General features: G+C 39.0%; 2 protein-coding genes across 8 annotated transcripts in view; both read right to left on the bottom strand.

Moving 5' to 3' along the window:
• Window positions 1–20,123, bottom strand: part of pi4k2b (phosphatidylinositol 4-kinase type 2 beta) — a 118,789-nt gene extending 98,666 nt beyond the window's left edge. Inside the window, exon 1 of the mRNA XM_041785507.1 lies at window positions 19,619–20,123. Coding sequence (XP_041641441.1) covers window positions 19,619–19,964 — 346 coding nt within the window. The 5' untranslated portion in view covers window positions 19,965–20,123. The remainder of the gene's footprint in view (window positions 1–19,618) is intronic.
• Window positions 2,040–9,681, bottom strand: LOC121508572. 7 transcript variants are annotated; one of them, XM_041785510.1, is made up of 14 exons: window positions 9,077–9,681; window positions 8,369–8,480; window positions 7,992–8,280; window positions 7,817–7,878; window positions 7,306–7,672; window positions 6,531–6,815; window positions 6,320–6,343; window positions 6,017–6,226; window positions 5,828–5,919; window positions 5,552–5,656; window positions 3,437–3,633; window positions 3,117–3,281; window positions 2,671–2,915; window positions 2,040–2,190 (listed from the first exon to the last, which is right to left on the bottom strand). In XM_041785510.1, exons 6-13 carry the CDS (start codon window positions 6,544–6,546, stop codon window positions 2,885–2,887), a joined length of 840 nt encoding a protein of 279 aa, XP_041641444.1. In that variant the 5' UTR covers window positions 6,547–6,815; window positions 7,306–7,672; window positions 7,817–7,878; window positions 7,992–8,280; window positions 8,369–8,480; window positions 9,077–9,681; the 3' UTR covers window positions 2,040–2,190; window positions 2,671–2,884. The 7 variants fall into 7 exon arrangements, with proteins under 7 accessions (XP_041641444.1, XP_041641445.1, XP_041641442.1 ...); XM_041785511.1 differs by having other exon boundaries at window positions 6,531–6,626; window positions 6,763–6,815; window positions 7,992–9,681; XM_041785508.1 differs by having other exon boundaries at window positions 8,369–9,681.
• Window positions 20,124–20,407: the final 284 nt, after the last annotated feature.

The following is a 20,407-nucleotide window of genomic DNA, read 5'->3' as shown; positions in this document are numbered from 1 at the left end:
CATTGAATCCTGCTTTTGGACACATGAGAGCTTGTTTGGTGCATCAGGCATCCAGGATTATGCTGAGAAAAGGCACAGTTTGTGGTGCATAAAGGAATGCCAAGGGGATTCAGATAGATTAAGGACATGCAGAGGAACGACTGTAGGGGCTCATACGAGTTAAAAAGTCCGTGTTTCATTCAGCAGAAGTGCTTGGAACTCTGAGCAGGCTCCAGATAATATGCTGTGAGCGATAACTCTCCGCTTTGAACCACTTTTTCTCTCTTTCACCTCACTGGGCTCTGTATAGTTAAAGGGGCTCTATGTAAGATTTAGAAAAATATCAGTGTTAGTGACACCGCCAGCCATTAGGCGGGTATTTGCATGCGTTTTGACGTTATGGTTCTATGCAAAACAACGGGAATGCCGTAAGCTAGCTTTTGCACGCGATAGCTAACTTTGCTAGCCAACGACAACTTACTAGCGGTAAAAGTCACTACCGTAGTTTTCCCCAGCCACAAATGTGCCTATGCAATAACTCAAATACAAACTCTAATGTGATGTCATTAGAGCTTATTGCATTGAGTCTTTGAGCACCATGCCATTTTGCGTGTTGGTGGAACGTTACGTCTAAACAACTGTAATGAATAATAAGCACCGTAACAACACTCGGAACACAAGATCTAATGTTTGACTTCGGAAAAAAAATCAATGAATAAAACTGAATCCTGAAGTGCTACTCAAGTGATGTCATTGTACTGTACCATTATTGCATAAGTTCGACAGATTGAAAATCCAACCCTGTATCATTGCAGTTTACCAATTTTTAATTCCCTGTTAGCTTCAGCCAGGACACCTAAAATATGAAGTATTCCTGCTATAATATTACAGCATAATTAAACTGTGATTTTTATTTTCATTATCTTCTCTAGGACTCCAGCTCGGAAGAGTTTGTAGTTCCTGAGAAGAGTACAGACAGTGACTCCATGATGGGGGCTTGTAGTGTAAGCCAGGGTAGAAGAGGCAGAGGGAGAGGACGGGGGAGCAGAAGAGGAGCAGCTGGAGTGCTGGCTAGGGGAAGAAGAAGGAGGAGAGGCAGAGGACGCACTGGAGCTGCATCACTGACTGCAGAGGACAGACAGAGGGTGGCTGAGCTGACTGCTGCCAGGACAGCAGAGATGCAGGTTTGGATCTCTAACACAGACTCACAGAATATTACACACACATCGATATGTAAATAATCCTAATAATTTTTCCCATGTCCAGGCACATTTACAGCAGCTGTCCCAGGAGGAGAGGGATGAGGTGCTACAGATGGTGGCATCTCGTCTTCCAGGAGTTATGATGGATGTTTTGGAGTACAGGGAAGTTACACTAAGACCAGGTCAACAGAACAGGGGTCAACCTGCATGGTGTACCTGCCAGAACTGCAGGGTCATGCCTACAGCTATTGAAAATAAATGCTGCAGACAGGATCCTGCAGGGTGTCTCAGCAGGAGTGCTCATATGGAGTTGTATTGTTTGGATGAGGGCGTCCTACGCTTGGCTAGGCATACATGGAATGACATTCTTGCACTTGATGACAGCCAGGACCCAGGAGAAGACAACAGAGAGTACCGTTACTCTGCATATCGCCAATTTACTGTATGGCAGTGTGGATGTCTTGGGGCTGGGAATCGTGTTGTAATCCCAAGCTGCTGTGTGGTGCGGATAAGGGATAAATACCCTGACCCTTGTGATCACTATGCTGAATACAAAGAGGCTCTCTTCAGAGTAAATTAAACACATCAAAGGTTCCAGTCCACCCCCACCCCAAAAATTACATTAAAAAACATAGTGTAAATATCTAAAAACTACATTTTTAGACATTTCTTTGTGCACTTTTTTTTTTTACACTTTTCTATTTAACAAAAACATTTACAAACAATTTTTGCTATTCTTGTTTATGTATTTATTTTTAAAACCACAATTTGCAACTGTGAAAAATATGTTAAAAGCTTTAAACAAGTTTTTGTTCAACACAGAAAAAGAAAGTTATTTATTAAAATGCCTTTATTTTTTAAATGTCTTTTTTTCAATATTTATGTACAGCAGTTTTTACATGCATGTTATTTTTTTTACATGGGTGGATTCAAAATTACTTTCAATAAACATTTGCTGCTTTGAACCACTGCCTTTTTTTACCCCTTGTTACATTGCTGAAGTCATTTCCTAAAGAGAGAAAGAGAAAAAGCATTTAGAACTGTATTTCCAATGCAATGCTGCCAAGCACTCCTGTTAGGAAGTATTTCCTCCAGCGTTACGTCAGTGTATCATGATCCAAGTGAGATGTTGGAGCTGATTGGTTAAACTGTACAAACTGAGCTTACTGAATAGAGAGTTTATGTGAGCAGGAGGAATGTTGGAACAAATAATTTTGGGAGTAAGAGCTTGCAGGACTAAGTAAATATTTACCTACAAAGCCTAAGTAGTCATATGACCCTAAAAGACATGCAGCTATCAGCAAGAAATTTAAAAAATGAACAACTGTTTCATTTTGAAAAGTATGTCCTTTACAAGAAGTTTACTGTGGTAAACAGATAATATAATTTGACAGCCATAGTCAAAATAAATTCTGTCTTGGTTGTCACACAAGTAAACACAATGTGCCCTGTGTGATATGCTTGGACTGTGGTCATGTGACTTTCATACCTGTCCTCTGTGAATCTGAGAGCTGATAAGTTCAGCGGTTGATGGTGGAATGATGCCTGGTAGAAGTCCTAGAGCACAGGGGTCATCAGGCCTCTGACTCCTCCTTCTTCTGAGTCCCCCTGCAGACTGCAGCTGTCTTGCCAAGATTTTGGACTGCAGCTCCGGTATATAACTGTAGTCTTTGGCCGTCTTTACAGTCTGCACACGGTAGCGTTTAGACTTCTTGTTGTGTACTCTTTTTTTGCCTGAAAGACAGCAAGTTAACTAACATTAGCTGGCAGTTAATGTTACTTTTTTTTTTTTTTTTTTTTGTAATTTACAAGCATCAGTGACAAAATGTGCAAAGGTTGTCCTGTATAAGTTGCAACACTGTTTTCTACTGAATTTGGTGACTTCTCAGAACTTTTAAGACAACAAAGACAGAACAGTAATAAGGTATAACTTACGAAACTTCGCCTCTCTTGTTAACATGCACTGGCCGGTGGATATGATGATTGTAGTCAAGTGCAGCAAGGAGAGTTCTGGCTTCATATACCGGAGGGGAAAAGGCATACCGTTTGCCAGCATACATGAGGATGTGATTTTGGAATGACTCCAAATCAGATGTTGACCTAGAGTAAACACAGAAAACATTTCCAAAATTACTGTTTTGTAAATCCATGTGGGGTTGTTTCAAAAGTGCAACAATATTCATTTTGTCATAAATCAAGCTCGTTATTGCTAAAAAGCATACTTTTGTGAGGAAATAGATACTTTATAGTCCTACCGAAAGGTCAGCCACTTCTCAACATTCTTAAGCCACCGTTTGTTCAGCACAATGTGTGAGAGGGCAACATGTGCTGCAGATTTGGATGTCATATACTCCTTTTGAAGTTGTCCAACATCCAGTGGTCCATGCAGGCATCTGACATAGGACCATTCATGCCGACCTCTTACATGCTGCAACACACCATGCCAAATGCCCTGATAAAATATGTAAAATATGTAGTTAAAAATTCAAATAAAAATGCAGTGTGATGAACCTCTAAACATGCATCATCAACATTTTTCTGTGAATACAGATAAACTTCAGGAAAAGCCATTTCGAAAAGGTTTTGAAAGAAAAAAAAAACACAGCAAAGCTTTTGCAGCACACAGCACTAAAGACTCCCCAGCTGTTTTGCAGTCAATCCAAGTTGAAATCAAATATTGACAATAGGGATGCACCGAAATGAAAATTCTTGGCCAAAACCGAAAACTGAAAATGAGGAAACCAAGGCCGAAAACCGAAACACCGAAAGAAATTATTATGCCAATTATTAGTACCATTGCATTTATGGCTATGACTGTGAACTAACCTCACTAAAATCAATTGCAGTTGCAAAAATTAATATTAATGCTTCAAAGAATAAATCAATTACAGAATTATATTTATTAAACAATTCATTTCAACAATACACAATATGAAATAAAATAAAATACAAAACACAAAATGTTTAACTTGACCGCACCCATGTATACATTAAATCAGTGGTTCTCAACCTTTTATCAATCATGAACCCCCTGTGAAGTATTTTTTCAGCCAAGTACCCCCTAAACAGCACAAAGCTTTTTGGACAAAAAGAAAGACATTAGAGAGCTGTGACAGCCATCTGATTTATCAATCTTTGTAACTGATAAACACCTTCAAATTACAATTAGATTTTTTTAAATGTTAAAAATGCATGACTAAAGTTATGGCACATCTTCTCATCTCTAAATGTAGCAATTTAAATTAATGTAGCTATTGAAAACAGTGCCTGGAAAGGCAAGTGTCAAAGCAAGCTTCCACACCTGCAACATCATTTCGCAGCGTGACATTGCTGCGGATAATTAAGTAGCATATTTGCACTTGTATGGACATGTGGGCTGCCTGTTGCCTGTCTCCCTCTCTACCAGGCTAAAAAAAAGAGAGGCAAAAACACAAGCACTGACTACAGACAAATATGAGGAGATATCAAACATCAGGTGGAGTTGGAGAGGAGGACATTTTTGTTACTCTGCCTTAAAAATCGGCACCACCACCATGTGCGCTCATTGGAGTGAAACTCACACAGCTGGAGCTGTCTCTAAATCAACAGGACTGAAGTGAAATATTTACCAACAGTCTCCTCTGACCTCAGACAAATGACTGATAAATGCTCCAGATCAACCAGCTAAATGACTCATCTGAACATTCTGGAACACAAACAGGTGAGCCAGTCTGTGTGCTGTGGAGAGAGTTAACTCCTCCAACCGCGAGCCTCAGCTGTGCAATATTATGACTCTTATTGATCATATTTGGCATAGAATTAATGAAAAGTCAGTCACTCCTCTTACAAACTTGGCTGGCACAGTGAATGAAACTGGCACTGACCTCCTGGCTGTGTGTAAAAGTGCCGCGTTATGCACGGAGTGAAGGACAGAGAGGGACAAACCACCTTTTATCTTCCGCTTCAATAAATATCACTGTTTATCAGAGGACAGAGAAAACACACCGCAGACGTTCACAGCACGAATGTGATTTTAGAATGTACGTAAAATACTCGCAAAATCGTGTTGCTCCTGTCGTGCAAAGAAAGGCGCTATTTTTCTAAAATAGGCATGTATTTTAAAATCTCGCGTACCCCCTGGAATGCCTTCACGTATATGTACCCCTATTTCAGAGCCACTGATCCAAGCGCATGCTGGCGGCGGTTTTTACTTGCTTCATCACAACATCGTGTTTCGGCCTTGTTGTTTCGGTGATAAAAGTCTTTCGGCCGAAAACTGAAAATGCACTTTTGAGCCATTTTTGGCCGAAAATTTTCAGTGGCTGAATTTTCAGTGCATCCCTAATGGACAACCATAACTGATCCATTTAATACAAATCCATTATACTTACCATGAACTCATCCCGGTCTTTGGCTTTCTGGCAAACAAACCAAAAGTGGTTAACAATGTCTTTTAGCCAAACAAGGATGGCAGACTGGCCAGATATCATCCCAGCCTGTGAAGAAATAACACACCAATTTCTTTTAACAAGTCAACAATCATTGACTTTGGTTTACATAAATTCAGTTTACATAAAAATGGTTAAAATTTTATCACAAAGAAAAACACAATTATACACTCAAATGAACAAAACTACATGAACTATCTTTCTGCCACTCTTACTTACCGCATGAAGTCTCTTAGCGAGACTCTTTGCCGCATGCCAGATGTTCAATGAATGGATTACACCATAGTCCTTGTATCTCCCCTTCTGTGGATCTGCAGTGAAAAAAAACAAACAACATTTCCATCTCAAGAACCTTGCCAAAAAAACTTTTATGCCTAATGGCACAAAACTACATACTTCAAAACTCACCCATTAAGGCTGCAATCTGCACATGTGCATCTGTAACAGTCTCTTTGATTTTGATCTCCTCCATGAACCGGTCAAATGTTTGTATAAATGCAAACTTCTCCATGGCCACGCTCTTTCTATCTGTTTGCCTCTTGTCAACTGTTACAACACTGATGATATCCATGGTATCAAGCTCCATTGTTGTGTATGTACAGTACTGGGATGAGTGGCCTGCAGACAGAGAGAGTGTAAAGTATTTTCTGAAATATTTATGGCAAATATGTGAACATGGATGCTGGATACACATCCAAGTCAATGACTTACCTGGGGAGTCCATCCTTCCATCAGCTGAAAATGAGGAAAGAGCATATCAATATTTGTCACACTACATCAGTGTTTTTTCATCCCCCTAAATAATTTTCATGGCATTTTCAAAGGTTACTTTTGCACAGGTGCCTAGCATGACTCAAGAAAGTGTTTCTTAAACTTTTGAACTATGTCTTTGTGTATCATTACAGTTAAAATAATTACTTACCAAGTGCAACAACCATGTCTTTTGTTTGAAGTTTCTCAATTATGTCTGCTCTCTTCTCTTCCAAAACTCCTTCACTGCATCCACACAATACATGCCCTGGATTGAATAAAACATTGAAGGTGTCACTATGCCCATATTCATGTACTGGAAGAGGAGGGCAACCTTTGTCTGATTATTGCCCAACAACAGTATGTTAGCAGACAGCATAAAGTCCCCTCCTTGCATGCCATACTTCAGTAAAGGCTGGCTGTTCCAGCTCCACAGTCTGTGTCCATGTGTGCAAAACTGTAAATGGGAAGGAAACACAAGGTCAAGGGAACTCCATCTAGGGACTATTGATTATATTAGTCAAACAGGCATTCTGAAACAGTAACCCTGCTTTACAAAGTAATGTAACTATATGTTCTGTAACTATATGTACTGTATCTATATCCAAATTAGTACTTTCATAAATATTAAAAGTTAGAACAGTGAGTTAACAATGAGTTTGTACACCAGGCATATTTTCTTATTAACAGAAAATAGTTGAAATAGTGAGGAAAAACAGATGCATTTTGGCCCTTTTAAGCTAATGCGCACTAATATGTAATTTATGCACAATATGTACAAGAAGGTTGCAATAGCAACCTTCTTGTACATAAGTTACAGTGTGGATTAATTTGGGTGACTTCCAAAAGGACAATTATCAATTTAATTGTCAATATCATTACCTGTTTTTTTGAGATTAGAAATTCTTTTTGATGTATGCTTAACAAAATTAGGATTGTAAACTCACCCAGTCTGCAACAGTTGCAGTACCCTGTGAACGCAATTGGACTCTGAATGGCGGTTCACTATCACATTCTTTGCCTGTAATTTGGTCGCCGTAATTACATTTTGTGATGGGTAGCTGTAGGAAGGTGATGAGTTGGAGAAGGCAGCTCTTGTATGCAGTACAAACCGTCTGGTCAATGAGGTCACGCTCAACAGCTACTTTTTCTGGGCCAAGGAAGGAGGATATGCCATGTGCTGGTTGATCTGATTCTTCAGATTCTGCTTACTCAGAGGCTGGTACCTCTTCACGGTCATAGATATCTATTACAGCCTCCTCCAGTCCAATAATGGGGAGTCTGTCAATAGATTTCTGCAAAAGTCCAGAGGAACTGGGATAGGAAAAGTTTGGAGATTACTAAAACATCATAGTTGTTTTCTAAAAAAATATACATATATCACCAATTGAAGTGTCTTTTTCCACATCTCAGACACTGCTGCCAAGCCCTGTAATAACTGCATTACTACAAACATACCTTATAGGTGGGGCACAGTCAATGTCAGACAGGTCCGACGGTAGTTTGTCTCCAAGTCAATCCTACAAAAGCATAAATATATAAATAACAAACATAAATAATAAAAGAAAACCACATGGACACAGATAAACATGCAAGATGCTAAATTATAAGGTTACATTATTTTGTCACTTACACTGTGTTCTCTAAGCTGTTAGCTAGATTTTCATCCACTATGACATCCTCTTCCAGATGTTTAATGGATTTGATCAGCTATGTCCTCAGGCAGTGGACTCACACCTCTCACAAGGAATTCCCCCGTCGACATTATTTTGTTATAAAAAAAACCCTGTAAGTGTGAAGCTTGGACAGACACATAGTCTAGCTAGATGTAATATCATGAGCAAATTAAAGACATTTCATGTGCTGCTGAGTTGAAACATACATGGAATATGTGCATAGTATTTGTGCATTGGAACTGAATCCTGTAAAAGAAAAAAAAAAAAAAAAGAAAAAAATATATAATAATAATAATTATATTTATTTATTTATTTATTTTGGGGAATAAGTTACCTATCAGACTTGTTTCCGGTTATTGAAGCAAGATGGTGTGGTAATCCTGTCTTCTTGATAGGTGTAGATGTTGCTGGTCCTCGACTTTCCTCTGTTGATGTCTCTTATGTAGCTGGGAAAATATTCAATCATATTTAGAATATCTGTAATGAAATTGCTATCATAATTAGAGTAGTATTACTATGAATTTTTATCTGATTTGATCTGTAAACCTCATGTTACTGAATAAATTGACATGAAAGCAGCTCACACACTACATTTTCAGAAAATTCCTCCAAAAGCAAACTGGGGCCTACATCGTACTTTGTGCCGCTGCAAGTTGATGGGATTGTGTATTTTTTACACACTATAAAGCTGCATTACATTGTCAATGTGTATTATATGGGGCACGTTTTAGAGCAGAAGCAACATGGCAAACATTGCTTAGCTCTGAAATGGTGCCTTGATCACGGATATCAGTTAGCTAAAATTGCTATCATAAGTGAAGATATTTTACGAACTAAGTACCAAAAAATAAACTCAGTACGTTGAGTCCAGTGCCAGGAAGCAAGAAAAAGATGCAATATTATCTGGAAAACACTAAATGAGCAACGTGTCATTCTCGTTGTTTGGATAGCATCTTCGTAAGCAAGCTAACATGACGTAGCATAATGGTTTATACAACACAAAACACTACATTGTATTTCATGGTCCGGAGTGATGCCTTACCTTTTCAGCAGAAAGACAGCCATCTCTGGATCGGTATTTATCCCAAGCGCCGAGCGAAGCTCCCTCCATTTCTCAAATGCTCCACCAATATTTATCCTCGATTTCCCCCTACGTCAGTCACACTCTCTTTTAGCTTGACGGGCTTCAGCAGATAAAACTCTCTTAGTTTTTTTATATTTTCACAGAGTTTGTGTCAGTGTCTGTGTAGAGCTAGCCGGTCGTTTACTCGTGGTAGCAGCCTTCTCCATTGTTATCGTGCATCACTAGCATTGACTAATTTTACACTACCATGAATAAGGAAAATCACATGAACACTCCTTATATGTCTTGTATTTTAATTCATTTCCAACCTAGGATGCTCTCATAACAAAATAATATATCAACAATGTAAAGTAACCAAAAATTAGAAGAAAAATGATAATAATCCCATTTGCATGGACCACTCGAGTGGTCTTAGCTGAGTAGTGTTTGAGTTAAATGCTATAATTCAGTCAGTCACATCTACTTTATATCCCTCACATATAAACACATTCTTCATATTCACAGCTGTATTTATTAAAGTTTCTCGTCAAAAACTAAATTTCCCCATTTTTATGTGGCATTTGAACACATCATCACATATATAATACAAATGTCTAATTTACTGAGGTTACCTGAACGCATCATATTTTCCATCTTCAGCTTGTAAAGTTTGCTAATTAACTTCAATTCTGCCGATTCCACTGCAGATATCTACACTGGATTAATATTGTTAACAAACAGAACTAGCTCAAAGTTTTGGAGCACTTTTCAGCATTTAACTGAGCAGCTGAAGAAGAAAACAGTCCTGAAGCAGCTTAAGTGAGGGATATGAGCCTGTAACTGCCAGTACTCGCTCACAGGCAGTGTCCTTTTTCCTCAAGCTGACAGTTTAAGGTACATTCTTGTTTGATGTGATGCATGACAGTTTATGTTACCCTGGAAAGAACTGATGTATGTTTTTACACCAGTCTTATCTTAAAATGACGTTACGTCATAGAGCCTGAGACTCAATAGCAGTATCGATAAGCTAAAACGTTATTGATTTCAGGTATTTCATAAACACAGAACCGGGTCCTTATGAACCCGAGTTTTGATCCCCATCCCTAACACTGACATGACTTAACCCTTTTACTATTTACCTTTACTTTGGCGTACCGCGGCGGGTGGTTATTCCGCAGGTGCTGAAGTATTGCCGGATTTCATGGCAACTTTTTGCGGCATGTTTTACATTTAGGCTGGCCGTCTTCCACAATGATACCCTGGCCTTTTTTTTTTTTTTTTTTAATCCAAAAAAATCACACATGGCTGACGTCAACCGTTTTTTTCCAGAGGGAACAGCTTTTCTTCTTCCATGCTGTAGCTTGTTTGGGACTGTGACATGCCTCCGCCTGCAACTGCAGGAAGCAACGGGAGGCAGTGACACGCAGATGCTGTGTAACTTTGGCCAAGTTGCGCTGTCGTACCAATATGGTTCCCAGCATAATCTTTTCTGGAAATTGACGGTATTTAGGAAAGGTTAGGATTATCTAATCTTAAAGTTTACAACCGCAGTTAACTGTGAAAACGGGTAATCATGCCATGTAATCATTATGAAGTTTGTTCAAAAACATTTGAATTATGCTCAATGGCTGATGACTTAAAACGTTTGTCATCTGCATTAATATTTCAGAAAATAAGAGAAAAATGTAATTTGCATAATAATGTGGAACGTGGTGTAATGTTGATTTCCATCTGTCATCTGCATTAATATTTCAGAAAATAAGAGAAAAATGTCATTTGCATAATAATGTGGAAAGTGGTGTAATGTTGATTTCCATCTGTCCTTTTTAAGTTAATCACTATGGATTTATTATTTTCATCATAACATTACTCCTATTTTATTACCTATCTGTTTTATTGGGGTCTTCTCTTCACAATTAAACTAGCATAAACCAGAGGATCTTGCCCCCTCAAGCACACCCCTACACCCCTCCCCTTCACTAACACACAGCTGGTAATCTGTTTGGCTTCTTTCTCTTCCTCACTGGTTTTCTTCTTCAGTGTTATGATCAGTAGCCTGTCTTTTATTAAATCATCGTAAACTATTAAGTTTTATCATACAGGAGTGGGGATCGGGATCTGTACAAGCAGGCCAAGAACAAGCTGACAAAAGAGATCAAGGCAGCAAAGAGGAGTTACACTGAAAAGTTGACGGACCACTTTTCTACTAACGACTCTTCTGCAGTTTGGAAAGGCCTGCAGACGATCACCAACTACAGGAGGCCATCCCCCCACCCTGTGGGGAGCCCCCGCCTGGCTGAGGACCTCAACGACTTCTATTCCAGGTTTGAAAGGACTTTCACACCTTTCACTCCCTCCACCTCCATTACAAAAGGTCTACCTGCACCCCCATCCACCACACCGTCTGACCCCCTGCCTGCACTGAGGGTCTGTGAACAGGATGTGCGTCAGCTCTTTCAAAGACAGAAGATCAGGAAGGCTCCAGGACCGGACGGTGTGTCTCCATCTTGCCTGAAAGTCTGTGCTGACCAGCTGGCTCCCATCCCAAGAAAGGACAGCGTTTTGAACATTTCAACATGGAAAATGACAAAAATAGACTTGCTTTTGTTTTACAATTTTGGTCCAAGAGATCCTTAGATGACAGATATGCTGAAGCATTTTCAAATACCTAGGTAATATGAACTGCAGGGACAGAGTTTTTCTGAAATATTGTAGGGGGCGCCACTGAGCCAAATAGCCACGCCCACCAACAATCATCCTATCAATCTTCTCATTTCCTAATTTGGTATTTTTCTGCCAAGTTTCATGGCTTCATCAGTTTTGTAAGACTAGGATAATTGTACTTCCTTTTCATGGGGAGGAGAAATTTTCCATGGCCACGCCCCTTTGAGTAATGAAAAATTTCTAATGAAATCTTCAACTTTGACATGTCTTCTTACAATATCCCTAACATGATGGTGTTTGGATGAATTCCTCATGAGGAATTTTGAAAATTGTGAAGTCTACAATGTGCTGTTTTTTCACCACAAAAATTAAAATGGCAGACTTCCTGTTTGTTTTGCGGCATGGGTCCAAGAGGCTTTTTTTTGCAGAACTTAAAATAAAGTATAAGCTCAAGAATTTTCAAAATCCTAGGTTAAACCTGCTGGGGGGAGGCTGAATTTTCAAAAAATTGTTGGGGGCACCACTGAGCCAAAAAGCCACACCAACCAACAATTATATTATCAATCATCTCGTGTTGCTACTGAGTTTTTTCCTGCCAATTTTCATGGATTTACAAGTTTTGTAAGCACTAGATAATTCTACTTCCTGTTACATGGCGAATGAAAAATTGTCACAGCCACACCATTTTAGGTAAGGAGTCTTGATCTTCAAATTTCAATAACACCAACCTTGAGGGATGTCCCTGGGCTAATTTCAGCAGGATTTGGCTTATCTTGTAATAAATGGAAATTTTTTAGTGAGCTCCAGCCACATTTATCACATGATGAGGCATTTAAATTTAAGGGGCCGCCATGGCCACGCCTATCGACTAATGAGAAAACCCCGAATAACTTTTGACCTAAGACATCTCTTCTTGCTCTCCACCAAAGATGAAGTAGTTTGGATGAATGCTCTAGGACAAGTTCATTCAAATACGACTTCTAAAATATGCCTTATTTTACCGAAATATTCAAAATTGCCGACTTCCTGTTTGACTTACGACATGGGTCCAAGAGGCTTTCTTGTGCTTCCTGACATGACACATCTGCCCACCCTTTTTTCAAAATCCTAGGTTAAACCTGCTGGGGGGGGGGGGGGGCTGAATTTTTGAAATGTTGTAGGGGGCGCCATTAAGCCAATAGGCCACGCCCACATACGAAATGAATATCAATCATTTCAGAATGGCACTGAGAATTTTTCTGCCAGGTTTCATTCCTCTAAAAGTGTCCTAAAAATTTGAAAATTTGACTTCCTGTTTCATGGCGAACAAAAAATTGGCATGGCCACGCCTTTTGACCTAGATCTTTGACCTTCAATTATGTGCAAGGTCAACTCCTTGGATATTGCCTGAGCAAATTTCAGCATGATTTGACCAACCATGTTGGTATCGTGAAGCAAAACTCAGGCGTAGTGACTTTCTCTTGCCAGAGGTTGGTGCTGCACAATTTTTCAAAATTTCAAATATGAATGTGTTCTGGGTGCGACTGTTACCAAGCACATGAAATTTGTCTCAGATACAAGAATGTATGCCAGAGTTATGGCTGTTTAAAAATTGATGGCAAGACAAAAAAGCAACATTTTGTATATCGCCCTGTAGAGGCCACGCCCTTGGATGAAAAGTCACAGATTTTTGTATAGACATAAATCCACTTCTCTAGGCTGTCCTGATACAAATTTCATGTAAATATCTTCAAAGGACTTTAAACAGTGGCTATTGCTAGCAGGCTTGATACTCCCTGTCACCACTAGGTGGGGCTATGACAGAAAGAAAATATAACCGTATGAATGTGTGCAGAAAGAGACGGTCCATAAATCCAGGAAGTTTGAGTCAGATTGGAAAATGCACGGCTGAGTTATAAACAACTTCCTGTTTTTCAAAAAATATGCAAATTTGAGGGCTCGCCATGGCCACGCCTTTCGACTAATGAGAAAACCCCGAATAACTTTTCATCAGCCATGTCTCATCTACCTCTGTGCCAAAGTACAAGTCGATCAGATGAAATCCCTCAGAGGAGTTAATCCAGATATGACCCCTGGAACAGGGCAAAAAACCCCAAATTTTCACTAATTTATTCAAAATGGTGCATTTCCTGTTGGAGATAGAAGAATGGTCCCACTAGGTTTTTTTGTAGATCTGCCCAAGCTGCACCTGCACACAAAATTTGATGAATCTACGACAAGGTCAAAGGAGGGAGCTTTAACTTTGAAAACTGGTAGGGGGCGCTATTATTGCAATTCTGAATTTTCATGTTGGAGACCCAAAAAATATCAAAATTTTCACAAGACCAGATGCACCTGCCAAGTTTCTTGCGTTTTTCAATATGTTATGGGCCTCAAAAGTCCATGCAATGACAGAAAATTACATGTCTCGAGCAAAAACAATTAGGTCCTCACACCACTCAGTGCTCGGGCCCTTAATAACTCTGCACTATTGTATATACCCAATGTACATACTCCCGTAATGTTGTGTATATGTGCTCTAACTTTCAGTTTGCAATTTCTCTTTGCTTGTTAAAGCCTAATTTATGTTGTATATATGTATATATCTTTGTTTCACGCTTATTTAAGTTCTGTGTTTTTTGTACAAGAGAGCAAAAGTTACTGGAGTCAAATTTCTTGTATGTGCACACATACTTGGCCAATAAAGCTGATTCTGATTTTCTGGTCTGACCTGATAAAGGTTTTAATCATACAATTGTTGTACCTAAATTGCTGTTATTAACATCAAAAAGCTTTTTTAGTCTTTCTTCAATGAATGTTTAATTTTATGTCCATAATAACTGACTCATTGTCCACTTAAAGAGGTCTGTAACCTGCATAATCATCTCTGATTATAACTGAAACTCATTTCCACCAGAAAATTGTCTGTCACACCCTTTATTTCATTTTACCTTTATTCCCTTAATAATGCTGGTATTGTCTTTAAGTTTGTTATTATATTATTAAATAACTATCTATTATAATAATTTATCTATGTGAATAATATAAGTAATATGTAATGTGTTTTTTAGGTTAAGTTCAGAAGGATCAACATTCTGTTTATTCCTCTCTGCTTATATTTTTAATAAATAATATCAATGGAACTGAGAAGTTAACTGCACCTTCTGCCTAGATGAAATATAAAATATCTAACAAAAACATACAATCAGTGACTGGTCAGTTCAGCTGCTGCTTCACATCATTTACCTGACCTCCTCTCTCCTCTTCTCTGCCTTATTAGATGGGTTCGTGCATGCAACGAGTTTTGATCATGTTTTAAATTTGCTAATTTTCAATACTGATCCATATATCCTGTTCAGTGATACATCTAATTGACGCTCAGTCTTAGTAATGAGACACTGTGGCTTAATCATTTAAGTTAAAGGACATTACCGATGTATAAACGCACGCTAACCACCTGTCACAAGTGACAGACAGAAACAGTGGGAGTGCATGCTTATATAAGGACAGCGAATAGAATATGCCTATTCTACAGCATTAAGTGGAGGGAGAAATACAGAAATGATAAAGCCCTGTGTTTATCCTTACAGCTAAACGTCTCCTCTATTTTGTGTGTCTTTAGCTCACAAACACTGAGCGCGCATTCATCCACGCTGTGTTAATCCGAAGACAATCTCGGAAGTTTAGGAAACTTGCGGTTCTTTTCTTCTTCTTTGGCAGTTTTGTCAGCAACTCCTGGGCCCAGTGCTGCCCAACTGGCGTAATACCATAATTTCAGTTAAAAATATAATCCACCTGCAGTAATGCTTGTCAGAAAATACAGTTTTTCATGACGTCAGAGCTAGAGGCGGCACTAAATTTGCTGGTGGCAGCCATCTCTTAATGTAATAAAATCCTGCAAAAGTGTTCGCAATGAATTTGCGTAATCCATGTAATCCATGATATTTGCCTGACTTTGTGTTTTAAATATCCGCTAAAACTTCAACAGGAGAGAGGAAGGAAAAATGTGAGCTGCAGTCACAGGGTGATAGAAGCAGCTGTGTGGGGGTGTGTGTGTGTGTTTGTGTTGGGGGGGGGGGGGGGGTCTGTTTATGTGTGACAGAGAGGAGAGATAGTTTGTGTGTCCGTCCAAGAGTGTGGGTTTGCTGGTTGAATGTGAGTGACAAATGTTTATAAGTTATCATAATATCAATAACTTTGAGAGGCTGAGGCTTACCTGTGGCTCCTCTTGGATGAAATTATTACAAGAGAACATAATAAAAGCAGCATCCAAGTATAAGAGTCTTTCAATCAAATCATATCCCCAGGCTGTTATAAGTATGATCTTAAAGTGTTTATGTTTTTAAGGAGGAAGGTAAGGTAAAAACATGAAAAAATATATAATTTTCATTAGAAAAAAAAAAAATACTTTTTTGTTTAATCTGTGGCATGTTCAAATCATTTAATTTAACAGAACTCATAATGTAGTTTTCTTTAGTTTAACCCTTTACCTACTGAGCCAGCGCCGGTGCTGTATATTATTACCGTAACTCTGTCAAAGTTTGTCCGATCAGAAAACTTCCAACGGTGTTGGAAAGCTGAGAATTGTGGGCATACACACATTTATGGTTCATTATGGTACTCACAACCATATGTCGTGGGCATTCATAGCAAAACACCAGAAGTATCCCAAGACCACTACACAGATTCTCAACACTGTATCTCCTCGAAAGTTTGCTCAATCTAAAAAATTCCAACGCTGACAGAGAGCTGAGAATCTGTGCTTTCCTGCAATATATGATGTGTGGTATATATATTATGGTAATGTCAAACAGCGCCGCGAAAACGGCAGCTTTGGCAGAAGACGAGTGTGAGTGGTGTTTTGTTTTCAAAAAATAGCGTTACATAGTGGCATTTGTGTGTGTCTGTCATGTGCAATAACAATACGTTACTTGAGAATGTTGAGAATGCATTTTTCATCCTTTATTTGCACTAGTTGTCGCCTATGTATATAGCTAGTTATCTTTTGCACTGTTTTGAACACCCAGAGTCCTAGACTCAAAAAATGACTGGTGATTTTTCTAAACATGTACAGATTCATATTTTAAATGTCAAATCAAAACTTCAAGAGCAATAACAAAATTTCTTCTCATTAAAGAGTCATGAAAAAAAAAAAGTTTTTGAGTTTTTCTTCTTTTAAACTGCTGACAATTCCATATAATGCGCAATAATCATTAACCAGATGTTGAAAAGTCAAGTCCAAGTACATCTAAAAAAAGGGACCAAAGCTCTCAGACTTAGGGCATTTCCTGACTATTTTACAGCCATAATAACAAAATATGTCCAACTCGCCATTTTTAGACTCAGCAGATAAAGGGTTAAAGAATGTATACCTTTAAACTCGAACATTATCTTGACAGTTTTGGAATATCCATATATTTAATTTTTTACTTAAAACCATCCGATTCATCCATGAATAGAAGAAATAACCATCCGATGAATCAATGACTGAAATCATCGTTCAGTATTTCCCGTACATTCATTTATTTGTGGCGGACCGCCACAAATAAATTAGGCCCACCACAAATAGATTTACCCATCTACCTGTTCGCCCTCGCTCTGTTAATGTAGCATGTCGTTACAACTCTGTAACAATTGGTAACGGTATGCATCGCCTCTGCCAATAAAACCAAAGAAGAAGACGCGCTTCTTAATGCACTTGGTCCGGCAGAGAAAAAGAAGACGTAGCAGCATTAACGTAAGTAACATTATCATAAAGACCTCTCGATACAAATACGTGGGCAAACAGGTCAAGAAGTCCGAACAGCTCGAACTTATCATGTTATTTTAACCTGTCTCTATACAAACATAGCTGAAAGATCAGCATGTGCATAGACACTAAAGAGGTAGTGAACACTTTAACATGTTTTTTTCAACTGTACACTGAGGTTTCTGACTGAACTATGATAAAACACATCAGTGTTGGTGTTATAGCTGAAATTTGCACCAAACTGATAAAAATATGAATTTTACGGCTTTTAATTAGCTCAAACGGACATCTGCCTTGAAAAATCTTTTCTGAAAAGGTAGGGCTTATGTGACGCAGAAACCGACAGTCGGTTTCTGCATCACAAACTCTATATAAAAGGTAGAGCGTTACCGCCTTTAACTGACTTTACCATTCAGAGGCCACTCCCATCCTCTCTTGCCGGTGCCTGCACTGTCTCGGCTCTGAGAGCTTGGGCTCTAGTAATGCCGCTGCTGGAGCCAATGGACCGAACAGGTAGCGCTCAGAACTACCACGGTCCACCACATCACTATAGCCTGCATCAGGTGGACTCTAGAGGGGAAAATTCCTCCACTTTAAAAAATCGCCATGAGGCAGCAGTGCTGTGGGACTCTGTGTCTCTCACTGACAAGGGGACATCACTGTCACTCCTGCCTCATCTGGTAAGCCCTGTCCTTTTCCCCTCCCTCCTCTCAGAACCAAACTGTTCACTTTCTGTTCATTTTTTGAATTACGGAGGTGGGCAGAGTTAGCTCTGAGCTGGGGGTTCACTTACACTTTAACTCACACTGTGTAGTAGTGTTAGCCAACAGGCTAACCACTGAGGACATGTTGAGCTGCTGTCACCGGTTGGGAGGCGCTGTGCATAGAGCGGTTCTGCTCGTTAGTTAGTAACTCTGACGTGGATGTTCACTCATTCACACAGTTGAGTATTGAAAAATATTTCCAGCGCCTGAAAAGGCCTCGTCCTGAAGAGGAGGCAACACAGTCTGGACCACAGGAGGTATTACAAAACGGTGTAGACATTTAAGAAACACATGTAAGAGTGAACAGACGTCAGTACCCATACTTATGTGATAATTATGTGGATTGTGGATTATTGGTACAGTTTTAACAAAGTTGTTATCTTTTGAATCAATCCTTAGGTGAAAACAGACCTCCACAATTGCCTGCAAGGAGAACACCTGGCCGTCTGCTTGAAAATATCCATAAATGGACCTCAATATGTAACTACCTCCCATATGAAAAGCTTCAGAATATTTTTTTAGGAAGCCCATAGAATAAAATGTCCCAAGAAAAGGTGCAAACTCTGCAGTGACAAAATTAAACAAAATTGTTACTCCTTTTGATTTAAGTTACCTACTTTATTTATTCAACCTAATTTATTCAACCTTCTTATTTATTTATCTTTTTTTTATTTCTTTAAGTAAGTTATTGATTTTTTTTATTTAAATGTGTTCATCTTAAGCTAAGTTTATTTGGTGTTTGTTTACATTTTACAGTAAATTAAAGTTTTATATTCAAATCAAAATCAAACTCCTTTTCTTTTTGGCACACAACCCCCTCCTGGCCAACCCACCACCACAATTCTGGTCCTCTGGAAAACACTGTCGTTTGTTGCAGCCTTACTGGTATCTAAAAAAAAAACAGGTGTATGAAAATGTCTGTTCAGACTCGCAGTCAAACTGAACAAACCATCCCATCTTGTGACCTTATGTATGTATCCATTTTAACCTTGATTAAAGAGTTGCTTCTCAACTTTTAACATGTCATTAATACAGGGATTAATGTGTGGGGAAATCTGTTTATAGGAAAGCCGGCTACAGCTCTTATTGTGCTTTCTAGCTTTAAATCAGTACAAACACCGTGCCTGCTTGCCACGTGGAAAATATTAATAGTCATTAGCATAACATGCAAAGATATTTACCCGATTACATCCATTGTGCCTAAACGCTGTCCATCAAACACATTCCAAAAATAATCATGAAAGCATGGAACTAAAGTTTTACCCTTTCGAAAAAACGTAGACTCTGCCTTAATTCATCTGTTTCACAGCTGTATTTTCTGAACTTTTTAAACATACAGGCAAATTTAATCCCTAGTGAGCCTACCTGGGAAGGCCACGGTGTCTCTATCCGACGACGAACCGTGTCTGATTCGCTTGCCTCGCTTCTCTCGAACGCCCCAATGAGATGATGAGCTTGTTAAACAAGGTAATAATAGAGCCTCTTCCCCGGAACCGTCAGTCTCAAGCTCAGTCAAGACACTTTCACGAGATGCTGAAATGCGAACGGCTACTCCGGGATTTCCCGAAACCTCAAAACTGACCGTCTCGTTGAATGAGTTATTTGCAGGGCCTGAAAAGTCAAAGTTTTGAGGTTCCTGTTTGTCAACCGCTGTCAATCCAATGTCCAGCACCGGTTCGCTTGTCTCTGTCGGGTCGCATTCGGACATCATTGTCAATTGGTTAATTACTGGTTAATGGTTAATTATGGCGATTTTCCTCCAACCTGGTAGCCTTACATCTGATAATGAATATCCTCTTTCAGTGAGTAAACAATGAAGTAGTTTCCCTGTACCGAAGGTTAAAGAACAAATACGCCTCTTTCCTGTTTGATGATGATGATGATGATGATTCTTCTTCTTCTTCTTCTTCTTCTTCCACAATTTCCGGTAGTAAACGCTTTTTTGGCGTATTACTGCCACCCACAGGTGAACAAAAACTAAATTATATCAGTCAACATTAGACAGATCCTCATATTCCTGAGTACACTCCTGTGGCATTTGGGAAATTAGTTGAATGCCTTAGCAATCAGGCGGTGGTTCTCATATTGGCCAAGCAAGTCCCACTAATAAAGAAATTAATATGTCTGATAACATTTTAAACGTGTTTCTCTCTT

The sequence above is a fragment of the Cheilinus undulatus genome, linkage group 4, assembly GCF_018320785.1.
Source record: "Cheilinus undulatus linkage group 4, ASM1832078v1, whole genome shotgun sequence".
NCBI lineage: Eukaryota > Metazoa > Chordata > Actinopteri > Labriformes > Labridae > Cheilinus > Cheilinus undulatus.
This window is presented reverse-complemented; position numbering and strand designations above follow the sequence as displayed.

Coding starts and splice junctions, on each gene's coding strand:
- LOC121508572 (XM_041785511.1), bottom strand. Junction 5,920..6,016: donor GCAGATTGCAGCCTTAATGG/GTGAGTTTTGAA, acceptor TTTTCACTGCAG/ATCCACAGAAGGGGAGATAC. Junction 2,916..3,116: donor AACAAGAGAGGCGAAGTTTC/GTAAGTTATACC, acceptor GCTGTCTTTCAG/GCAAAAAAAGAGTACACAAC.